Genomic DNA, 21,936 nt, shown 5'->3' on the forward strand with positions numbered 1-21,936 from the left:
TTGACAAACAAAGACATTGGCTGAAGACATTAAAACCACTAAGCATTTCACTTATGGTACCAATATGAAACTTAAGTCAGTCATGGTAATGGCAACATGAGATTTATCTAAACTGACTAAACAGATTTAGTTGCTAAAATTGCTAATTTCTCAAAAAATATTTGTCCTATCAAGTTTCCATTTTTGCAGCGTTCATCTTTGACCCAAAGCAAGCCAATCGTTAAATGTCAGCTCTCCCTGGTTTTTGCGTGATCAAAGCCACACACACACACACACACACACACACACACACACACACACACACACACACACACACACACACACACACACACACACACACACACACACACACACACACACCACTTGGCTGTTATAATATGGATGACTAGAAAGTTCATATTTAGCTTCCCAATTGCCTTAGAATGCCTGAAATTGGATATAGATTTTTAAAATTGAAGGGGAATGCTACACGACTCCACACTCAACCAAGTTACTACACCCACTTTCACCTGAAGCTAGATCTGTCTCTATCCATCCATCCATACATACTGTACATACATGCATCCCACAGCTGTCCTCCTTTCCTCTCATGTTGCTCTTGTTTCCAGGCTGGAGCGCCTTTGCAGGTGCGCCGCTGGCTGCTGAACATGCTCTCATTCAGTCACTTATGAAGCCCAGCAGAAGAGGCAGAATGTGTATGCTGAAAAAGAGGAGAGAAACATTTGTGCTGAGTCCACCGTGTGCTGCTGCTCCTGCTGCTGTTCCTCCTCCTGTCACAGGACCATTCTTCTGGCTGATGTGTGGCTGCAGTGTTTTAAAGCGAGCTTGATTGCACGAATCACATTGGAGGTCAAACTGCTGACAACCCAGGCTTTGATGCTTAAATTACCCTTGATGTCATAGCCATGAATACCTGACAGGTGCAAAATTTTTAATGGCTACATTTGAAAAACATTAATTTGCGGCATGCGGTGAGCGGCAGCGACTGTTGATAGATAAGCAGTGGTAGCCACTCGGTGTGATTGACAGCCGTGCTAATTCAAAGTGGCAGGCAGACACGTGGCAGTTGCAAGAATTCCTGATTTGTTGGATCAAAGGAGGTGGACCATGAATTACAAATGTCTCCATCGTCACACAAATAAGCATGGCATTTGCAGCACATGTGAACCCCAAAATGTAAAATGGACTGCATTTATATAGCGCTTTTCCATCTGAATCGGAAGCTCAAAACGCTTTACAATGATGCCATGCATGGCGCTCACTACACACCGGGATCAACTTGGGAATTAAGTAGTGCTGGGTTGAAAAGATTGATTTGATGATTTTAAATCAATTCTCATTTTAATTCCCACAGATTGATTCATACACCCAAGGATTGATTTTAAAAAAAAAATACATATATATGTATATGCACTTCTCACCAGCGTCATAACACGTGCCTGAAAAATTACGCTGCAGTTGGGCCTTTACTCTGTTTCCGAGGGTGTGTAACGGGAAAAATTAAATGATCATTTTCTCTACATTTATTATCAACCTCTCTCAAAGCCATTTAAAGATGTCAGTCATGACAACTGGGACTTTTAATTGTCTTTTGTTGCAGGCAAGAAAAGACAATTGTCTGCCTTTTAATTCACACAGTAATTTTTTTTTCCATTCCTCATAAAGTGCCATTTCCGTGGGACAACGCTTGAAGGTTCTCTGGTGTCGACTGTGCGAGAACTTCCCCCCCAGCTATGTTCTGCGTCTGCGTGCTGCACAGCGAGTGCTGCAGGTGCATTTCTTTTTAGGGGAGACTCTGGGCCATTATCCCCTCGGAGAATTTTTACATTTAGAACTCTCCCTGCATTCTGAGGGCCAAATTTTGTGAAGTAATATAAATATGTTGCATAACTAGACAATCAGGTAACAGCTCAAAAAACGGTTTTAATAACACTAACCCACACTGAAAAAAGTGAATGTTTGAACCAACTTTAAAAAGTGTTACAGTTTGTAACAACCTGAATGAATTAAGTTATTAACTTGGAGTTGATTTAACTTTCAAACTTAAGTTCAAACAACTTAATTCATTCAGGTTTTTACAAATTGTAACACTTTTTTAAGTTGGTTCAAACATTCTCTTCTTTCAGTGCAAATTGATATCGGATCGAAATAATCAGTTCTGAATCGGAAGGGTCCTTAGCGATTTTTCCGTCAGGGTGGGGCTTGAACCGAGGATGCTCTGGTCTCAAGCCCAGCACTTCACCACTAGACTGTTACCTCCCCAAAATGTGATTGTGTTGCAGTAAATCATCGTAATGGGGTGAAATCTTCTTTTCAAAACACATGACTCGGTGTGTCTCCTCCAGGAACAATCCCGTTGCCCAGCAACAATGAAATCTTGATTTTATGTACAAAGCTTTGAAGCCATAAATGCAGACGGACTCGGAATTGAAAGCAGCAGAGGGTCGACAGAACTCGGAATCTTCCAAAAACAAGGTGGCACTTCCTGACGGTTCACAGTAACTCTCGATCAGCTGTGTGTGTGTGTGTGTGTGTATTCCGGGTCTATAATAATAACTAGAGTAAGTATTAAAACAGCCTGCTGGAGGATGAGAGAGGCAGAGAGCGAGAGACCGGAGCAGGGAGGCTGAGACACCAACACGAAAGGGGAACAGTGAGAAAGGAGAAGTGTTTTCTGCACACTGTAAAGTTGCATTTCGAAGGGGGAAGAGAAATTGAGTGAGGGTGTGAAATCGACCAATGAAAAGCGAGAGGGAACAGAATTAATCCCCCTGGGGATTGGATAGCGAGGCTGACACCGAGGAGGACGGCTGGATGTCCTCTTGCAAGCAGGGAGCCTGTCCTCAGCGAATCCTCGTTTCCTCCATCACAACAGGAGAAAGTTGGGATATCCACTGACAGAAACAGACCCGCATACACACACACACACACACACACACGCGTGGGCTGTTCTCAACACACACGCTCCAAATATGGGGACAGTGAGCGAACTCTGTGTGTCCAGCCTCCAGACATTCTTGTGTCCAGCTGTGAAGCCTACCGAGCCTGCACCAGGTAAAGGATCTTCAGCACATCTGGATCTTGGCATGTATTGTGTACTGTATGATTTGTGTCATTTTAAATCCTTAACACCATTCGTTTCCAATGAGGATGAACCCATCGTGTGCATTGGCTCAAACTGCGGGGAAGCTGTGTGACAAATGTAGAGGAAGTCTGTCACATTGTTTTACTTTAACGTCAACGTTTAGAATTCTGGTCGTATCATGATGAAATTTAAATGCTGTATTTTCTGGACTATATTTCACTTTCTAAACTTGTTTTGGAGGTCCTATATCTTATATACAAAAAAAAAATCACATTTTTTAAAATAATGATTATCATCATCATAACCATTTATATATCATTATATATTATTATATATATATAACATTCATAGTTTCCGAAGTGTCAACAAACTGAACAAAATAAACTCCAATAATAGAAGTACACTATACTACTGCACAAAAATTCTAAATTAAAGAGCTGATTTAAAAAAGATCAAATGAGATCTACATTTTTATTATGCTGTGTTTCCAGCGTTGTGGTCCAGCAATCTGTGTTTATTTGCATGAACGGTAAATGGACTGCATTTATATAGCGTTTTTCCATCTGCATCAGAAGCTTAAAGTGCTTTACAATGATGCCTCGCATTCACACAGACACAATCACACACACACTGACGTCAGGGTGTTGCCACACAAGGCGTTCACTACATCCCGGGAGCAACTAGGGGATCTTGCTCAAGGGCCCTTAGTGATTTTCCAGTGTGGCTGAGGTTTGAATTCAAATTCAAATTCAGTACTTCGTTTGTCATTGTCATAATAACTTAGTTATAAATAACAACATATCGTTGTTTTTTGTTTTTTTTAATTCAAACAGAGGATCCTCTGGTCTGCCCAATGCTCAACCACTATACCGTCACCTCCCCATGTTATGATGATCTAGTGGTTTACTTTTAGTATTTGAAATGGCATAAACCTGTTAAAATGTGTGAAATACCAAGGAGCCCAATACTTTTGGAGGGGCACTGTTTGGAGGGCCACTGTTGGCAATTCACACATGCAGCACACAGCTAAACACAGCAATTGCAATTTGACAGGCAACAAATAAAAACCTGGACTCAGCCATAAGAGGTGTATTCATTTATAGTGAAAGTGCTGAACTTGTACAGACATTCACTTATTTTGGCAGTAACATTCATGTGTCTTTCGACTTTGACTTTAAGAGATGCCTCGGAAGAGCTTATGAAGTAATTGACAGAGGTTTTGGCAGTGCTAATATCTTTGCTGGAGAACAAAGGACCAAGTCTTTAGGGTTTTTATACATAAGACTAGATACTACTATGGAGACAAATAGATTTATACTAGGTCTCATCGGCGTACACCCGTGTACCGCTGGAATGAGTGCATCAAAAGAACGGTAACTTCAATCAATCAATTTTTTTTTTATATAGCGCCAAATCACAACAAACAGTTGCCCCAAGGTGCTTTATATTGTAAGGCAAGGCCATACAATAATTACGTAAAACCCCAACGGTCAAAACGACTCCCTGTGAGCAAGCACTTGGCTACAGTGGGAAGGAAAAACTACCCTTTTAACAGGAAGAACCTCCAGCAGAACCAGGCTCAGGGAGGGGCAGTCTTCTGCTGGGACTGGTTGGGGCTGAGGGAGAGAACCAGGAAAAAGACATGCTGTGGAGGGGAGCAGAGATTGATCACTAATGATTAAATGCAGAGTGGTGCATACAGAGCAAAAAGAGAAAGAAACAGTGCATCATGGGAACCCCCCAGCAGTCTACGTCTATAGCAGCATAACTAAGGGATGGTTCAGGGTCACCTGATCCAGCCCTAACTATAAGCTTTAGCAAAAAGGAAAGTTTTAAGCCTAATCTTAAAAGTAGAGAGGGTGTCTGTCTCCCTGATCTGAATTGGGAGCTGGTTCCACAGGAGAGGAGCCTGAAAGCTGAAGGCTCTGCCCTCCCATTCTACTCTTACAAACCCTAGGAACTACAAGTAAGCCTGCAGTCTGAGAGCGAAGCGCTCTATTGGGGTGATATGGTACTACGAGGTCCCTAAGATAAGATGGGACCTGATTATTCAAAACCTTATAAGTAAGAAGAAGAATTTTAAATTCTATTCTAGAATTAACAGGAAGCCAATGAAGAGAGGCCAATATGGGTGAGATATGCTCTCTCCTTCTAGTCCCCATCAGTACTCTAGCTGCAGCATTTGAATTAACTGAAGGCTTTTTAGGGAACTTTTAGGACAACCTGATAATAATGAATTACAATAGTCCAGCCTAGAGGAAATAAATGCATGAATTAGTTTTTCAGCATCACTCTGAGACAAGACCTTTCTGATTTTAGAGATATTGCGTAAATGCAAAAAAGCAGTCCTACATATTTGTTTAATATGCGCTTTGAATGACATATCCTGATCAAAATGACTCCAAGATTTCTCACAGTATTACTAGAGGTCAGGGTAATGCCATCCAGAGTAAGGATCTGGTTAGACACCATGTTTCTAAGATTTGTGGGGCCAAGTACAATAACTTCAGTTTTATCTGAGTTTAAAAGCAGGAAATTAGAGGTCATCCATGTCTTTATGTCTGTAAGACAATCCTGCAGTTTAGCTAATTGGTGTGTGTCCTCTGGCTTCATGGATAGATAAAGCTGGGTATCATCTGCGTAACAATGAAAATTTAAGCAATACCGTCTAATAATACTGCCTAAGGGAAGCATGTATAAAGTGAATAAAATTGGTCCTAGCACAGAACCTTGTGGAACTCCATAATTAACTTTAGTCTGTGAAGAAGATTCCCCATTTACATGAACAAATTGTAATCTATTAGACCAATATGATTCAAACCACCGCAGCGCAGTGCCTTTAATACCTATGGCATGCTCTAATCTCTGTAATAAAATTTTATGGTCAACAGTATCAAAAGCAGCACTGAGGTCTAACAGAACAAGCACAGAGATGAGTCCATTGTCCGAGGCCATAAGAAGATCATTTGTAACCTTCACTAATGCTGTTTCTGTACTATGATGAATTCTAAAACCTGACTGAAACTCTTCAAATAGACCATTCTTAAACTTAAGCCCCATTTTCACCGGACCAACGTAGAGTTGCATAATGCGGTTTACTGACGATGCCGAGCTTATGCAGCCCTACATGGCAATATGCTGAGGGACACAAAGGGGTCCCCGAAATGGACGCAAGAAATTAAACATCTTTAATTTTTCATGGACATTTGGGGTAGAGCACTGGACACATTTGGGCCATGTGGAGTGTTGATGTCCTCAGCAGCTGTAGAGGACCAGACACATCCACCTTTCACCTGGCTGGGGCAGATAGTTGTTTGCTTTCGGAAAGTGGGGATGGGCCTGTTGTCTGCCTGGGTGGTTACGAACCAGAACAAAAGATGGTTCCATATAGTGTGGTGAAACCAACACATGCTTGTAGTCCTGACCTGCATGGGCCAAAAAAAAAAAAAAGACCGTACACAATTGACAACTGACATGGGATTGTTTCAGGTAATGCTGAGGTTGGATAAGATAAGGAATTGGCATATCAGTGGGACAGCACGAGTCGGACAGTTTGGAGACAAAAGTCAGCGAGGTGCGATTAAGATGGTTTGGGCATATGTAGAGGAGTGATTAAGGGTATATAGGGAGTAGGATGCTGAGGATGGAGCCACCAGGCAGGAGAAGAAAATGGAGGGTGAAGAGGATTTGGATGTGGTGAGGGAGTGGGACAGAGGAAGATGCAGAGGACAGGGTGAGCTGGAGACACATGATTTTCTGTAGTGACTCCAAAAGGGAGCAGAAGAAAGATGATGAAGAAGCTCCGTATTCACTCCTGTATAATGTATCTCCTTATTAGTATTCTGCTTTATCTCATTGTTAGCCCGTGCGTAGTGTATTATTTTGGAATATAAGCCACAGCAGTGTATAACGTTGCACCTGTCTTTCCTTACTCTTCTTCTTCTCAGTTTTTTAGAACTGTCTACTCCATGCAGATTTACCAGAGTGCTGTATCATTTGTATTTCTTCGTAATTGATGTAAATAACATCCAAGACATATTCAGTGACATGAAAATGTTCATGTATCCATCCCCTGACTTGCCTGAAGAAAACTGGCAATACAACTGATTATTTACAGGTATTATACAAAAGCATTCCATTACTTACCCAACCCATCATCTTGGCTTTTATATTTTTAATTAATTTACATCAAGTTGTGGAGTTTTGCTTTGAGTTTGAGTTTAAGGAAGATATTTTTTTTTAGAAATTTTTATATTGAGAAGCTTGATTTACATTTTGTATTTGAAACGCCATAAACAAATTAAAATGTGTGAAATACCAAGGAGCTGAATACTTTTTGAGGCCACTGGATTTGCAGATTGAATACAGTTTCTGTCACCACACCACTAAATAATCATACCTACACCAAAACAAACTAAAAAAAGGAAAAAACCTGAAGTCGCCTCTGCCCTGACTGAATGAGACAGAATATAATCTCCGTCAGGTCACACACGCATTCACATGGACTGCCAATTAGTTAGATTAATTTTAATGGATGTGTTGTTCTGTTGTTACAGCAGGCCAACAAACTGGATGGAATGCTGATCATCAGTCATGGATCAACTCCCACCACTTTCACAAAGGCATTCCTATTTTGCACCTATGTGCAGGACTTCTCGCGCTTGTGCTCATTGCTAAAACGGACATCCTCTATAAACTTGGCTAAATATCAGCGTCTCACAGTGTACACATGGAGGCTAAGACTTTGGTTTCTTTAAGACTTTATTTATCCCTACCATCTGTTCCCACATTCCCAGATTTGTTCCTTCACTCTGTGGTAAGATATATCTGAAGAATGAACTGGTGTTGGCTGCTGTTTGTGGTGGTTTGGTTGTTACGTGTCATAACCTGATGACACACGTTCTAAGGGTGCAGCTTTTTTTGGGAGTTCTTGCAAACTGTGCTCACAGACTATGGTGGCATGACAAAAAGAGCCGTGTCGGATTTATGCATGAGCTGAATCAGCTGACCGAGTGCGTCACCAGGGGAAGCAGTGCTTTCTGTGTCATTTCAAAAGACTTGAGTCAGCATCAGGGTTGTGTGAAAATGGGACTTTTTAGATTTGGTCATTTGAATGGGAAGTAAGCTAGGTTGTTGTGGTTATCAACATTGTGGTGGCATAAACAAAAATTTCTATGGTGATGATACACAGATATACAAAATTATACTCCTGTTGATGAAAGGGAAGCCTGTTTAGCTGTATCAAAACAGTGAGGCCTGATTTATGAAAAGTTTACATGTGTAAAAATGTGTGCAAACATCATAGCAATTGCAGAAAAGAAAAAAAAAAACCCTAACAGTGCACACTGAGGACTGCATCTTTCAATTACACAAAAGAGCAGGTATTGTCCATTTACTGTGTTTACCTTCATGACTATGCAATTTGGGGTTTGTACACCCGAGTGCACAAAATTATGGGAGGGATTATGCAAATACGTTAGGCTTATACGCATGTAATTTCAAAAGAAAATTTAGCATGTGCTAATATTTCTGTATTTTGCACATTTGAATCCTTGGTGTTAACTTATTTCACTTGACAGACTGCTGTTCACTGTCTGATGTATTTAACAAGTTAGCAGTTTACTTCATGCTGACTTCTATAAGAATAAATATCTCCATGCGTAACAGGTAGGCAATAGTTCTGCACTATTTTGCACTGAGCATATTTTGGTGTGACTCATAATCGTTACTGTCCTTATTGTGTCATGCCATGTCACATAAATAAACATACCCGCTTATCCCAGGGTTGAGATATGTGTGTGTGTGCACAGCTGTCTGAGTGTGGTGTGCACAGCTGTCTATGCACTAGAGGTGGGCGGATCGATCCTAATATTGATAATATCAATACCAACGCTGGTATTGATATTGAACAATCCTCGTGTAAAAAGATCGATACTCAAGCTTTTTTTCTCTCCTGCACACACTGACTGCTGTGCACGCAGATTCATCAAAGTCTACTCTCTGCCTGTAAGAGCAGCGCTGCGCTGTGTCACACAACACGGAGCAGTGCACCCTCCCCCCTCTGGTCTTTTGTTGTTGTGCCCTCACGTGGTTCAGCGGCGCCAGCCAGTTTTGTTGTGGTGTGTTAATTTTGTTGTATTGTGGCTTTTCAGTGCGCTACCTCAGGAGATTTTGTTTTAAATTGTGTTGAGTGATATTTTTTAAACAAAAATGTTGATTGTGATAATACAGTATTTTGTTGTCACGTACGTTTGGCGAAATTCTATCCTATGTCTTTTAGATCCTTTGGATCTATGAAGCTTAAATATGAAAAAGTATCAGTATCTGTATCAATATTGGCGATACTGGGCCCATATTTACTTGGTATTGGATCAATACCAAAATTCCCGGTATCACCCACCTCTACATCTCTACCTCTGCACTGTCCCACACAGGCTCAAGATGTGTGGAAAGTTGTCTGTGTGCGTTCCACTGTCAGAACACAGCATAATTATTCACTAGTTTGCTAAAATACCAAACATGGAACAATAAATAAATGTCTGAAATAGGAGATAAAAAATTGTTAATATGCTCAGTTATGGAGCAAAGATTGTGTGTATATAGCACAAAGCACATACCTGCAAGTTGCTGACTGAATTTCATTTTACACTTGCAGCCAGTAACACATGCCAAATCCTCAGCTACTCTGTTCTCCCATCAGAAGGCCCAGGGCTCTCCATGCAAAGTTCTGCTTGAAGAGGGGGTGGGCCGATGCATGAGCATGGCCAAAATCATGTCAGAATGGTAGTTTCAATAAAATGTCTAATTTATTCGCAAATAAAAATATAAAGCAATGCTAAAATACCCTTGGACATATATGCATTGTGTTCTTTCTAATTTGCAGTTTAATTAATTATTAAGATCTCATTGTTTTGCGTACAATTTGTACATGCTCAATAATGATGCAGAACCCCCCACTCTCCCTATGTGTATATATATATATATATATGTGTGTGTGTGTGTGTGTGTGTGCGCGCAGTGCAGAGTGAGTATAGATTGAGGAACAGGGACTTCTTTGTCAGGCTCTCAGCTGTTGGATTTTCCCTGGATCTCTTTTCAGAAATGTGATGTGTGTAGTCACAATTTGTTACGCGGACATTTATGTGTTTGTGTGTTTTGACTGAGTTCTACTACGACACAATGTGGCTCAGCTTGCAGCTGTGTAACAAGTGCAAAGGATGGCCAGGTGCCTGTACATTTCTCGTAGGACAATATACAATTAAATTTTGCGATATTTCTCTTCTACTGACAGGCGAGAATACCTATTAGAGTGCATGCCTTCCCTGAGTCAATCAAAAATTGTCTTTATTTTGGCTCAGACAGAACCTGCTGTACAATGGACAGACCTACTGTCCATCCATCTGTCTATAGCTCAATAACTTCACCCGTTTATCAGCCTCAAAATGTGTTCCATAGCAGGTGCAACATTTTCATAGCATTTTGTAAAAAAAAACAAACAAAAAAAAACCCAACTGTTTATTGGTTGGTTGTTCAATTCCTGACTGTTCCTGTACGTCAAAGTCTGCTTGAGCAAGACACAGAACCAGAGTGCAAGTTACACAATGGCAGGAGCTCTTACCTAACGTTGGTTATCTACTGTTCAGACAAGCTGATTAAATTATGTTTTAAGATTTTAAGTTTCTCCAACTTTTTATGACAATCGTTTTCATCAAGTTTCATTTAAAAAAATCTGTTTGTTAGTTTTAAGATAACCAAAAAAAAAAAAAAAGGCTGTGGAAAAAAAGGCTGTGGAAACTTTAAAATATATAGCAAACAACAACACAACTTTTTAAAATATGTACCACTTGAATCAACTTAGGTTAAAACTTTACTCAGTGATATTTTAAGTTTGATTAACTTAGAACATTGAACCAGATCAACCCACAATCTCAAGCTGAATGTATTTGAAGGACAGGAGGGGTGATGTTTGAGAGCCTTAGTTCCCAACCTGGGGTTTGATCCCCTTTAGGGAAGCGCTAAAGATCACAGGGAGTGCACTAGATTTTGTCTGCTCTGAGGTTATCATAATTAAAAGTTTACCTATTAAATAAATCATAATAACACACTTACTTGACAATCAATTAATTAATTAATTAATAAGATGATTGAACCAAAGACAAAATGGGGCAAATAATTTATGTCAATTAAAAAAAAATCACTATTATCGAGGAGTGCGTCAGTGCACACTGGGGGGCTCAGCATTTCTTTTGCACAAATACGGTTGCAAACCAAACCACTAGTCTAGAGGATAGCAAGGTGATCCTCAGCTTGATTCCCCATCAGACTAGTACCCTTGTTTCCACTGAGCGATCTGGGCTGGTACAGCACAGTACAAAATGCTATTTTGTGCATTTTCACATTTGGATTTAGGGATGGGTACCAAAATAACCAACCCAGACCATACCACTTTTTAGTACGCTTTGCTTGGGGTATCAAAATAATGGAATGGTAACAAAAGGGAGGAGCTAAACTGCTGCTGTCCACTGAGTGGCTCATAGCAACATAGGGACGCGCCATCACCCTGATAACAGCTTATGCGCAATACAGAATCCTGTTGAAAATATACTCTGCATTTTAAATATCCACACAAAGAAGAACATCAGAGAAAATCAGCCAAGCTTGGACAAATGAGGAGATGTTCCTGAGGAGATGTTCCTGGTGCACTGGTTATTGAGAAAAAGTAACAGAACAATTTGCATAGATTTTTTTTAAAGTTATTTCAACTTAACTAAAGTTATTTCAACTTAACTAGAGGGTTATGCCATTAACTCAGTTGAAAGTTGAAATAATTAAGTTGAAATAACTAATAATAATAATAATAATAATAATAATAAATAGTAATAATAATAGTCATATATAAAATATCAACAAGACATACTGTATAGTGCATAATTACAAATTATTTACGGATTGACATACAAGTACGCTTCTCTCTCCTTCTCAGTTGCAGAGATATGCTAGAAAATGTGTTTTTAGGATTTTGATAATCTCAACCTTTGATCAGTCTGCTCCAAAAGTTACTAATCTGCAGACACTCACCAAAGGACCATTTCTAGCAAGTTTGGTGAACATCTGCTGAACCATTTCTGAGTTATTTACAGACAAATACTAGTGATTACACATAGAACACAATACCCAAATACCCTTGGCTGTATAAGCATTGTCTTTTTTATACTTTACAGTTGTTAAATTAATTATTAAGAGCCTACTGCCTTATGTACAATTTGTACATTTTCAATAAAGCCCCTCTATCAATCATTCAATCATAAACAATATTTACATTTTAACAGTGTCCAGGAGGGTGTGCATGTATGTGTACATGAGCTTTTGACAAGAGCGCAAATTAGCTTTGAGCTAACAGATGTTAGCATGCATGCTGACATCCGCGAAATGTCTTGCAAATCACTCCAGAGTTGTTATTAGGTTCCAAAAACAGTGGTTTCCATTTTAGAAGTGTTTATTTCTTGCTAGCTTTTACATAATATATGAGAAAGGTATTATATTTAGCCAAAAACGAAGCGAAGTTAGCAACTAGCGACACCAGGAAGTGGCGTCACCACGCTAATGTCCGTGAGATAATACCATAAAAAAAGTAACAGAATGTGACATTTTTTTCTCTGAAAATACCTCTTAAAATATGTCAAGTTTACCCATCTTTGAACTTGTCCAATGTCTGTGTCCCAAGAATGTTCAATGTGAATTTGAAGACTCTGGCAGTAATAAGACCGACCTTATGCTGAACACAGACAGACAGACTGATGGATGCAAAGCCTTTGCAGTACCTGATGGCCATATTTGATGGCCTTGGGTAAAAATCAAGACACTGGCAGAAGTAACGCAAATGTGTGAACACCAAGGTGAAGCTGCACATGTAGCGATACATAGCTTAGCATGTGGTTTGTTAACGAAAGCTATTCACCTTTGACACACGCTGGAACTTTGGTGTTATTATATGACTCATACCACTTCTTATATCTTGAGGTCTCCACTCCCCAGCAAAACCGTCACCACAAATCATACAGTCTTTGTGACTGGTGTGCAGTAACACATGGCCTGGTGCACCTGTTTCAAAATGCAGCAGCACCGCAAACTTCCAATTTCACAATAAAAGTCTTACATAGCTAAAGTTGTGAAAGAAATGTCCAAACAGCCTGCACATAGCTGAGCACTTGAAGGGAATAAATAATTACAAATGTGTCGCAAATGAAATGTTGCATTTGTGCAGCATTTCCCTCGCAAGACATTCATTGACCTTTTTTGTTCTTGTTCAGGAAGGAATGCAATTTAGAAAATGATCACTAGGGGTCAGCATTATCTTTCAATCTTATCAGTTTTTAAACAGAAAATCACAAGTTGATATATTTTAATTAATCGAAATTAGGGCGTGGCAAAGTAAGTTGTATTTGTTATAAGTCATCATTACAAAGTAAAAGTGTCCAATCAGTAACACTTCTTCAAACATGCCTTTTGGTGAAACAGGTTTCGTCCACACTCTGGTGAAACTAAAGCTCCATCAGTTTTTTTCTGGCTGTTTTCATTTTTCATCCACAGCACAGTCTCGTCACCAACGGTGGCCCCAGAGGTTTTATGTTGATGGAGTTGTGATCATTTAGTGATAGGGCAACACAATTTTTAATCAATGTACAAATTTATAAAGTAAATTCCAGGTGCCTATATATACACTCAACAAAAATATAAACGCAACACTTTTGGTTTTGCTCCCATTTTGTATGAGATGAACTCAAAGATCTAAAACTTTTTCCACATACACAATATCACCATTTCCCTCAAATATTGTTCACAAACCAGTCTAAATCTGTGATAGTGAGCAGTTCTCCTTTGCTGAGATAATCCATCCCACCTCACAGGTGTGCCATACCAAGATGCTGATTAGACACCATGATTAGTGCACACCGACAGACGTCTTCTATCTTCGAGCCTGCCCACATGACACCTTTTGTGATTTGACTTTATTGTCTATTATTGTAATCTGTCGTGTTTGTTGTGCTTATTTCACAACAGTAAAAGTGCTATTTGACTTCCTCCATTGTCCGTTCATTTGCGCCCCCTGTTGTGGGTCCGTGTTCCTACACTTTCACAACATTTTGAGCATGTTTGGGATGCTCTGGACTGGTGTATACGACAGCGTGTAACAGTTCCTGCCAATATCCAGAAACTTCGCACAGCCATTGAAGAGGAGTGGACCAACATTCCACAGGCCACAATTGACAACCTGATCAACTCTATGCGAAGGAGATGTGTTGCACTGCATGAGGCAAATGGTGGTCACACCAGATACTGACTGGTATCCCCCCCAATAAAACAAAACTGCACCTTTCAGAGTGGCCTTTTATTGTGGGCAGTCTAAGGCACACCTGTGCACTAATCATGGTGTCTAATCAGCATCTTGGTATGTCACACCTGTGAGGTGGGATGGATTATCTCAGCAAAGGAGAAGTGCTCACTATCACAGATTTAGACTGGTTTGTGAACAATATTTGAGGGAAATGGTGATATTGTGTATGTGGAAAAAGTTTTAGATCTTTGAGTTCATTTCATACAAAATGGGAGCAAAACCAAAAGTGTTGCGTTTATATTTTTGTTGAGTGTATATAGCTTGAGGAACATTTGTCTCTTTGTTGGCCTGCTCCTCCAAGGTCATTTGGCTGATTTCCACTAAACTTTATATGTGGATAACAATCCATCCCAGAATTGCAGTTTGTTTTGGCAAAGCTCAAGGTCATTTGAGCCAAAAGTCAACATTTACATTTTTCACTCTGATGTCCACCAAAATTGACGCACATATGGAACTGGGTTCTGAAAATATCCAACAAGGTCAAATTTGCCAAAGGTCAGTCATTGAGACCAAGTTTATGTCTGCTTGCCTCTCTATTTGTTGGCCTACTCCTCCCAGATCCTTCTGCTGATTTTACTAACCTTGGCATGTTGATGGAGGTTGACTCCAGGAGGAGGTTGTTTGCCAAAATCTCGTGATGCATGACCCCATCCATCATCCCTTCAATACACTGCAGTCATCCTGTCCCTTTTGCAGAAAAGCACCCCCAGAAATGATGTTTCCACCCCATGCTTCACAGTTGGGACAGTGTTCTTGGGGTTGTTCTCATCCCCCAAACACAGCAAGTGGAGTTGATACCAAAAAGCTGTATTTTTGGTCTCACCTGACCACATGACCGTCTCCCCTGCCTCCTCTGGATCATCCAGATGGTCACTGGTGAACTTCAAATGGGCCTGGACATGTGCTGGCTTGATCAGGTGGACCTTGCTGCCCTGCAGGATTTTAAACCAAGATGGTGTCATGTGTTACTAATGTAATCACTGCGACTGTGATCTCAGCTGTCTTCAGGTCATTGACCAAGTCCTCCTATGTAGTTCTGGGCTTTCTAAGAATCATCCTTACCTCACAAGGCGAGATCTTGCATGGAGCCCCAGACCGAGGAAGAGTGACATACATATACATATATATACATATACATATATATACATATACATATATATAAAGTTTAAAAAGTTTAAAAAGTGTAAACATTTAGGGCAGTGACTGTGTACACTGGGGGCACAGATGCCAGTGCTGTTAAGGTGCTAAAGGCTGGAGGAGGTATGTTGGGTTGTTTGTTGTCCTGGAAGGGGGGCGGTGTTTATGGGAATAGGTCTGTGGGTGAGTACGTACGTGTGTGTGTGTGTGTGTGTGTGTGTGTGTGTGTGTGCGTGTGCGTGTGCGCGTGCGCGTGTGCGTGTGCGTGTGTCCATGGGCCTTTGTAGTATGTATTGCCCAGGGGATAAAGCTGTTTGTCAGCCTGGTGGTGTGGGACTTTGTTGACCTGTAGCATCTCTTGGAGGGCAACAAGTCAAACTGGGGGTAGGCAGGGAGTGTGGGCTCTCTTGTGATGGCCTTAGTTCTCCTCAGGCAGCAGGATGTGCTGTTGGTTTCCAGGCTGAACAGAGAGTAGCCGATGAACTTTTGTACAGTGTTTATGACCCTCTGCACTTTCTTCCTGTCTTCCACTGTGGAGCCTGCGTACCACACATCCAGACACCTCCTCTTCGTGTACTCGGGACAAGGCATCTGACCTCTGGTTCTTGGTCCCGGGGCGATAGGTGATCCGGAAGTCAAAATGCCCGAAGAACAGTGACCAGCGGGCTTGCCTGGGGTTCAGCCGCTTGGCGGTCCTGATATACTCCAGGTTCCAATGGTCAGTGAAAACCGTGAACGGCACAGGCGCTCCCTCCAACAGGTGTCTCCACTCCTCAAGAGCCTCTTTCACCGCAAGGAGTTCTCGATTGCCGACGTCATAGTTCCGTTCAGCCGGGGTCAACCTGCGAGAAAAGTAGGCACACGGGTGAAGAACCTTATCGGTCTCTCCGCTCTGGGACAGCACGGCTCCTATCCCTGAGTCAGAGGCGTCCACTTCAACCATGAACTGGCGGCTAGGGTCGGGCTGCACCAAAACTGGCGCAGTAGAGAACCGTCGTTTCAACTCCTTGAACACGGCTTCGCACCGATCCGACCAGGTGAAGGGGACTTTTGGAGAGGTCAGGGCTGTCAGGGGGCTAACTACCTGACTGTAGCCCTTAATGAACCTCTTATAGAAATTAGCGAAGCCGAGGAACTGTTGCAGCTTCCTACGGCTTGTTGGTTGGGGCCAATCTCTCACCGCCGCAACCTTGGCCGGATCAGGGGCGACGGAGTTAGAGGAGATGATAAACCCCAGGAAGGACAAAGACGTGCGGTGAAACTCGCACTTCTCGCCCTTCACAAACAGTTGGTTCTCTAACAACCGCTGCAGGACCTGACGTACATGCTGGACATGGGTCTCAGGATCCGGAGAAAAGATGAGAATATCGTCCAGATATACGAAGACGAATCGGTGCAGGAAGTCCCGCAAGACGTCGTTAACCAAGGCTTGGAACGTCGCGGGGGGCGTTGGTGAGGCCGAACGGCATGACCAGGTACTCAAAGTGACCTAACGGGGTGTTAAATGCCGTCTTCCATTCGTCTCCCTTCCGGATCCGAACCAGGTGATACGCATTTCTAAGATCCAGCTTAGTAAAGATTTTGGCTCCATGCAGGGGGGTGAACACGGAATCCAACAATGGCAACGGGTATCGATTGCGAACCGTAATCTCATTCAGCCCCCTGTAATCAATGCATGGACGGAGTCCGCCATCTTTCTTGCCCACAAAGAAGAAACCTGCCCCCAGGTTTCGCTCCACTGAACCACCACCCCAGACGGCCAATCAATCCGGGGATTGTGCTTCAACATCCATGGGATGCCCAAAATCATGCGGGAGGTAGAAGGAGTTACAAAAAACTCAATCTCCTCCCGATGGTTTCCAGACACCACCAGAGTTACTGGTTGTGTCTTGTGTGTGAGTAAAGGGAGGAGGGTGCCATCTAGTGCCCGCACCTGCAATGGCGAAGGAAGCGCCACCAGAGGGAGCCCTACCTCCCTTGCCCATCTGCTGTCTAGCAGATTCCCTTCTGACCCCATGTCCACCAGTGCTGGGGCTTGAAGGGTTAAATCCCCACTCAGGATTGTGACTGGGAGTCGTGTGGCAATCTGTGTGTGTCTCTCTTGAATGTTTTGACCCCCCCTTAGCCCAGTCTCTAAGGGCGAGTGTTGTCGTTTTGGCCGTTTGGGGCAGTTTTTCTGTATGTGCTCCTTTGAGCTGCAGAGAAAACACCCCCGCGGATCAGCCTGCTCATTTTGGCCCTGTGCGTCTCCCTAACAACGTCAGCAGGGGGAGCTGTTGCCCCACAAAGCGCTGCAGCTGTGGAGCGTGGGGAGGGCGGCCCCTTTTCGAACCCGGAAGGGAGAGGGGCGGCGCGTATCCAGTCACGTCCTTCGCCTCGCTCCCGACGGCGTTCCTCCAACCGATTGTCTAACCGTATAACGAGATCGATAAGCCCATCTAAATCCCGCGGTTCCTCCTTAGCTACCAGCTGCTCCTTCAGAACCAACGACAGTCCGTTTATGAAGGCGGCGCAGAGCGCAACGTTATTCCAGCCGGACCTCGCAGCCGCGATGCGGAAGTTGACTGCATAAGCGGCTGCGCTCTCGCGTCCCTGTCTCATTGACAGCAGCACAGTTGAAGCGGTCTCTCCTCTGTTAGGGTGATCAAACACTGTTCTGAACTCCCCCACAAACCCAGTGTATGCTGATAACCGTGAGTTCTGTTCCCAGAGCGCCGTAGCCCAGGCGCGTGCCTTACCCCGAAGCAGAGCAATTACATAAGCTATTTTACTAGCATCTGATGCGTACATGACGGGACGTTGTGCGAAGACGAGCGAACACTGCATAAGAAAGTCCGCGCACGTCTCCACACAACCTCCGTACGGCTCAGGAAGGCTTATGTATGCTTCAGGGGATGGTGGGAAGGGTTGTTGAACCACCACTGGAACGTTCATATCCTGCACAGGGTCGACAGGAGGACGAGCTGCAGCAGTGCCCTGAGCGCTCGCCGCCATCTGCGCGGAGAGAGCCTCCACCCTGCGGTTCAGGAGGATGTTTTGCTCAGTCATTTGATCCAACTGAGCCGTAAAGGCGGTGAGAATGTGCTGTAGCTCACCAATCACGCCTCCTGCAGACGCCTGCGCTCCCTGCTCTCCCATTGGTCGTTCAACAGCCGGGTGACGCCCCTCGGAGTCCATGACGCTGGCCGAGATATCCTGTTGTGAAAGTGTAGTGACACAGACCCACAGCAGGGGGCGCAAATGAACGGTCAATAGATGAGCCAAAAAGTAACATGTAATGTGAAATGTGCACAACGAATATACAGACAATCTCAGAATATGATTACAGTCAAATTACAAAGGTGACGTGTGGGCAGGCTCGAGGATAGAAGACGTCTGTCCTGAGAAGAGCCGGAACCACACGATTTCCGCCACCACCGAACCTGGTGAATACTGGAGCCGCCAAGTCCCGAATTCCCAGGTGATCACCGTCTCCGACTGTCGGATCTGGTACTGCTGGCGAGAACAAAGACAGTCAAGTGTGGGTGTGTGTACACCCAGTAACAACAACGGTGGGAATGCCACCTCCACCTCTCACTCAATATGTGATGAGTACCGCAGTGATTCCTCAGGGGAAAAGAGTGCCGTCCTGCACTCACTCAGCTTCCACAGAAAGAGGAACCGGTACTCTTGCAAACACTCACAATATACAGATATATTGTAACACAAAACGGCTGAGGATATTACCTTCAATGAAGTACGATATCTCGGCGATGAGGTGGAGATGACGTCTGGGTTTTATGGAGTGAGATGATGAAGAATGAGTGACAGCTGTCAGGAAGTAATGAGTAACAGCTGTCACTCCCGGCTGTGTCCGTGGCGGCAGCGCCCTCTCGTGCCTGAAGCCCGCACTTCAGGCAGGGCGCCCTCTGGTGGTGGGCCAGCAGTACCTCCTCTTCTGGCAGCCCACACAACATCGTGTCCAGGTTGTTCTTCCTGAGGACACACAAGAAGTGTAGCCACTGCTGAGCTTCTTCTTTTTTTTTTTTTTTTTTTTTGATTTTCACATATAATAAGCACACGCATACAAAAAAATCAAACAAAAACACACCTCCAGAACACAAACAGTGTAAGGTGGACACATCAGAACAACAAAAGGTGGTGACACTTTACAAGCAATTATACTGAAAAAGGAAAGTTAAACAATAGGGAATGCATCAAATAAATAAATAAAATAAAAAAAAACGAGTGCATATCATTTAAGTTTATCTATCAAACTGATTATTGGCTGCCATAGCTTATCAAAAACTCCTTCCCGACCAGACAATGTATACCTAATTTTCTCCAGGTGGAGAACATTTCCCAATTCCCTCAGCCACATCTCAAAAGCAGGAGGTTTATCAGATTTCCAACAAAGAAGTATCACCTTTCTGGCCAAAAGCGTATTAAGAGAAATAATCTGTGCCTCATTTTTATCCCTCACCCAGCCCGGATCAGTCACCCCAAACAATGCTGTGAGGGGTGTATAGGGGACCACTCTGCCAATCGCTTTAGTTAGAAGATCAAACAGTTTATTCCATAGGGGCTGTAGCTTTTGGCATTGAAAAAAGAGATGAGTCAACGTACCCTGGTCCTTTAAGCACTTAGCACAGAGAGGTGAAACATCCTTGTATATTTTTCCAAGTTTAGTGGGACAGAAGTGCAGCCTATGCAAAACCTTGAATTGAATCAGAGTATGTCTGGTATTTATAGAACTACAATATATATTCTTAATACACTTCTGCCATATTTCTTCAGTCATTTCTATCCCTAAGTCATTTTGCCATTGCGTCCTAAAAGAGTCGGATATGGGAATATGTATATTTACTAAAATATTATAAAGGCGAGACACAGCACCTCTAGAGTATGATTTAACAGACATAATGTTATCAAGGGCAGAATGCTGTGGGACAGTCTCATATTGTAGAATAGAGGCTTTGATGAAATGTCGCAACTGTAAGAATCTGAAAAAATGCGATTTGGGGAGATTAAATTTCAGACTAAATTGTTGAAAAGATGCTAAATGTCCGTCAATATACACATCTTTTAGGGAGCATATCCCCTTTTGTCTCCATGTCGCAAATGCAACATCTTCCATCCCTGGCTTAAACGCATGATTATCACATATTGGGGCATCTAGATACATTTTAGGACCCTTCACTGTGCTCAAAACCTGATTCCAAACCTTCCTAGAATTTGAAATTATAGGATTTCTACTATAACGTGTATCTTTTACCTTTGTCGGGCTGTTAAGTAGGGCAGAGAGACAAGTTTTCCGACAAGATGTGTGTTCCATAATCAACCATGAAGGCTGCCCTTCTAAATCAGCTCCTTTTATGCATTTGCGCCAAAAAGAAAAAATGTTTAGGTGTGCAGCCAAATAATATAATCTAAAGTTTGGGAGACCGAAGCCTCCACAAGTCTTATGTTTAATCAGATGTTCGCTAGAAATTCTAGGGACGTTCCTGCCCAAATAAAAGATGATATAATAGAATCAAGCTTTTTAAAGTACACCAGAGGAATGCATATTGGGATGGACTGAAAGATATATAAGAATCTAGGTATGCGACACCATTTTAATGGCATTAATTCGCCCCACTAACGAGATAGGCAATGTAGACCAAAACTTTTTCTCTAATTGATTAACCTTGCTATCCCAGTTCAGCTTCAATAGTTGTGATATATTGCGTGTAACTACAACACCAAGGCACTCAAACTTATCTAGAGCTAGTCTAAACGGGGTACTTCGCAAATAAGCCATATTTGCCCCTCCCGACAAAGGCATAAGTTCACTTTTCGTCCAGTTTATTTTATATCCTGAGAAGGAACCAAATTCATCAATAAGCTGTAGTAAAGGGCCAATAGAGGACTCAGGTTTAGATATGAATAGAACCACATCATCAGCATAGGCAGAGAATTTGTGAGGTAAACGTTGATGTATTATCGGTAATATGTCCTGATTTAAGCAGATACGAGCTGCTAGAGGTTCCAAAACCAATGCGAACAGAAAAGGAGAGATGGGATCTCCTTGTCGTGTGCCTCTATGTAATCTAAAGGATTTTGATATATTATTATTAGTTATTACTGAGGCAGTTGGTTCTTTATATAAGATTTTTATCCAATTAATAATAATAATAATACATTTTATTTGTATAGCGCTTTTCTGGACACTCAAAGACGCTTTACAAACCAAAATAAAAAGATAAAAAACGCTAAGAAAAAAAACACGTTAAAAATCAATTAATAAAAGAATCACCAAACCCAAATTTAGATAATACAGTAAACATATATGGTCACTCAA

At 42.3% G+C, this 21,936-nt stretch overlaps 1 protein-coding gene across 2 annotated transcripts in view; it reads left to right on the plus strand.

The window, feature by feature from the left end:
• cyth1a (cytohesin 1a) overlaps positions 1-21,936 on the plus strand; it is a 195,110-nt gene that overhangs the window by 40,454 nt on the left and 132,720 nt on the right. Inside the window, exon 1 of one of the 2 annotated variants that reach the window (XM_034190840.1) lies at positions 2,606-3,054. The exons of the other annotated variant lie outside the window; for it this stretch is intronic. Coding sequence (XP_034046731.1) covers positions 2,973-3,054 — 82 coding nt within the window. The 5' untranslated portion in view covers positions 2,606-2,972. Of the gene's footprint in view, positions 1-2,605; positions 3,055-21,936 lie in introns of those variants that run through there. 2 annotated transcript variants of the gene reach the window in all.

Source organism: Thalassophryne amazonica, chromosome 16 (genome assembly GCF_902500255.1).
Source record: "Thalassophryne amazonica chromosome 16, fThaAma1.1, whole genome shotgun sequence".
Taxonomy (NCBI): Eukaryota; Metazoa; Chordata; class Actinopteri; order Batrachoidiformes; family Batrachoididae; genus Thalassophryne; species Thalassophryne amazonica.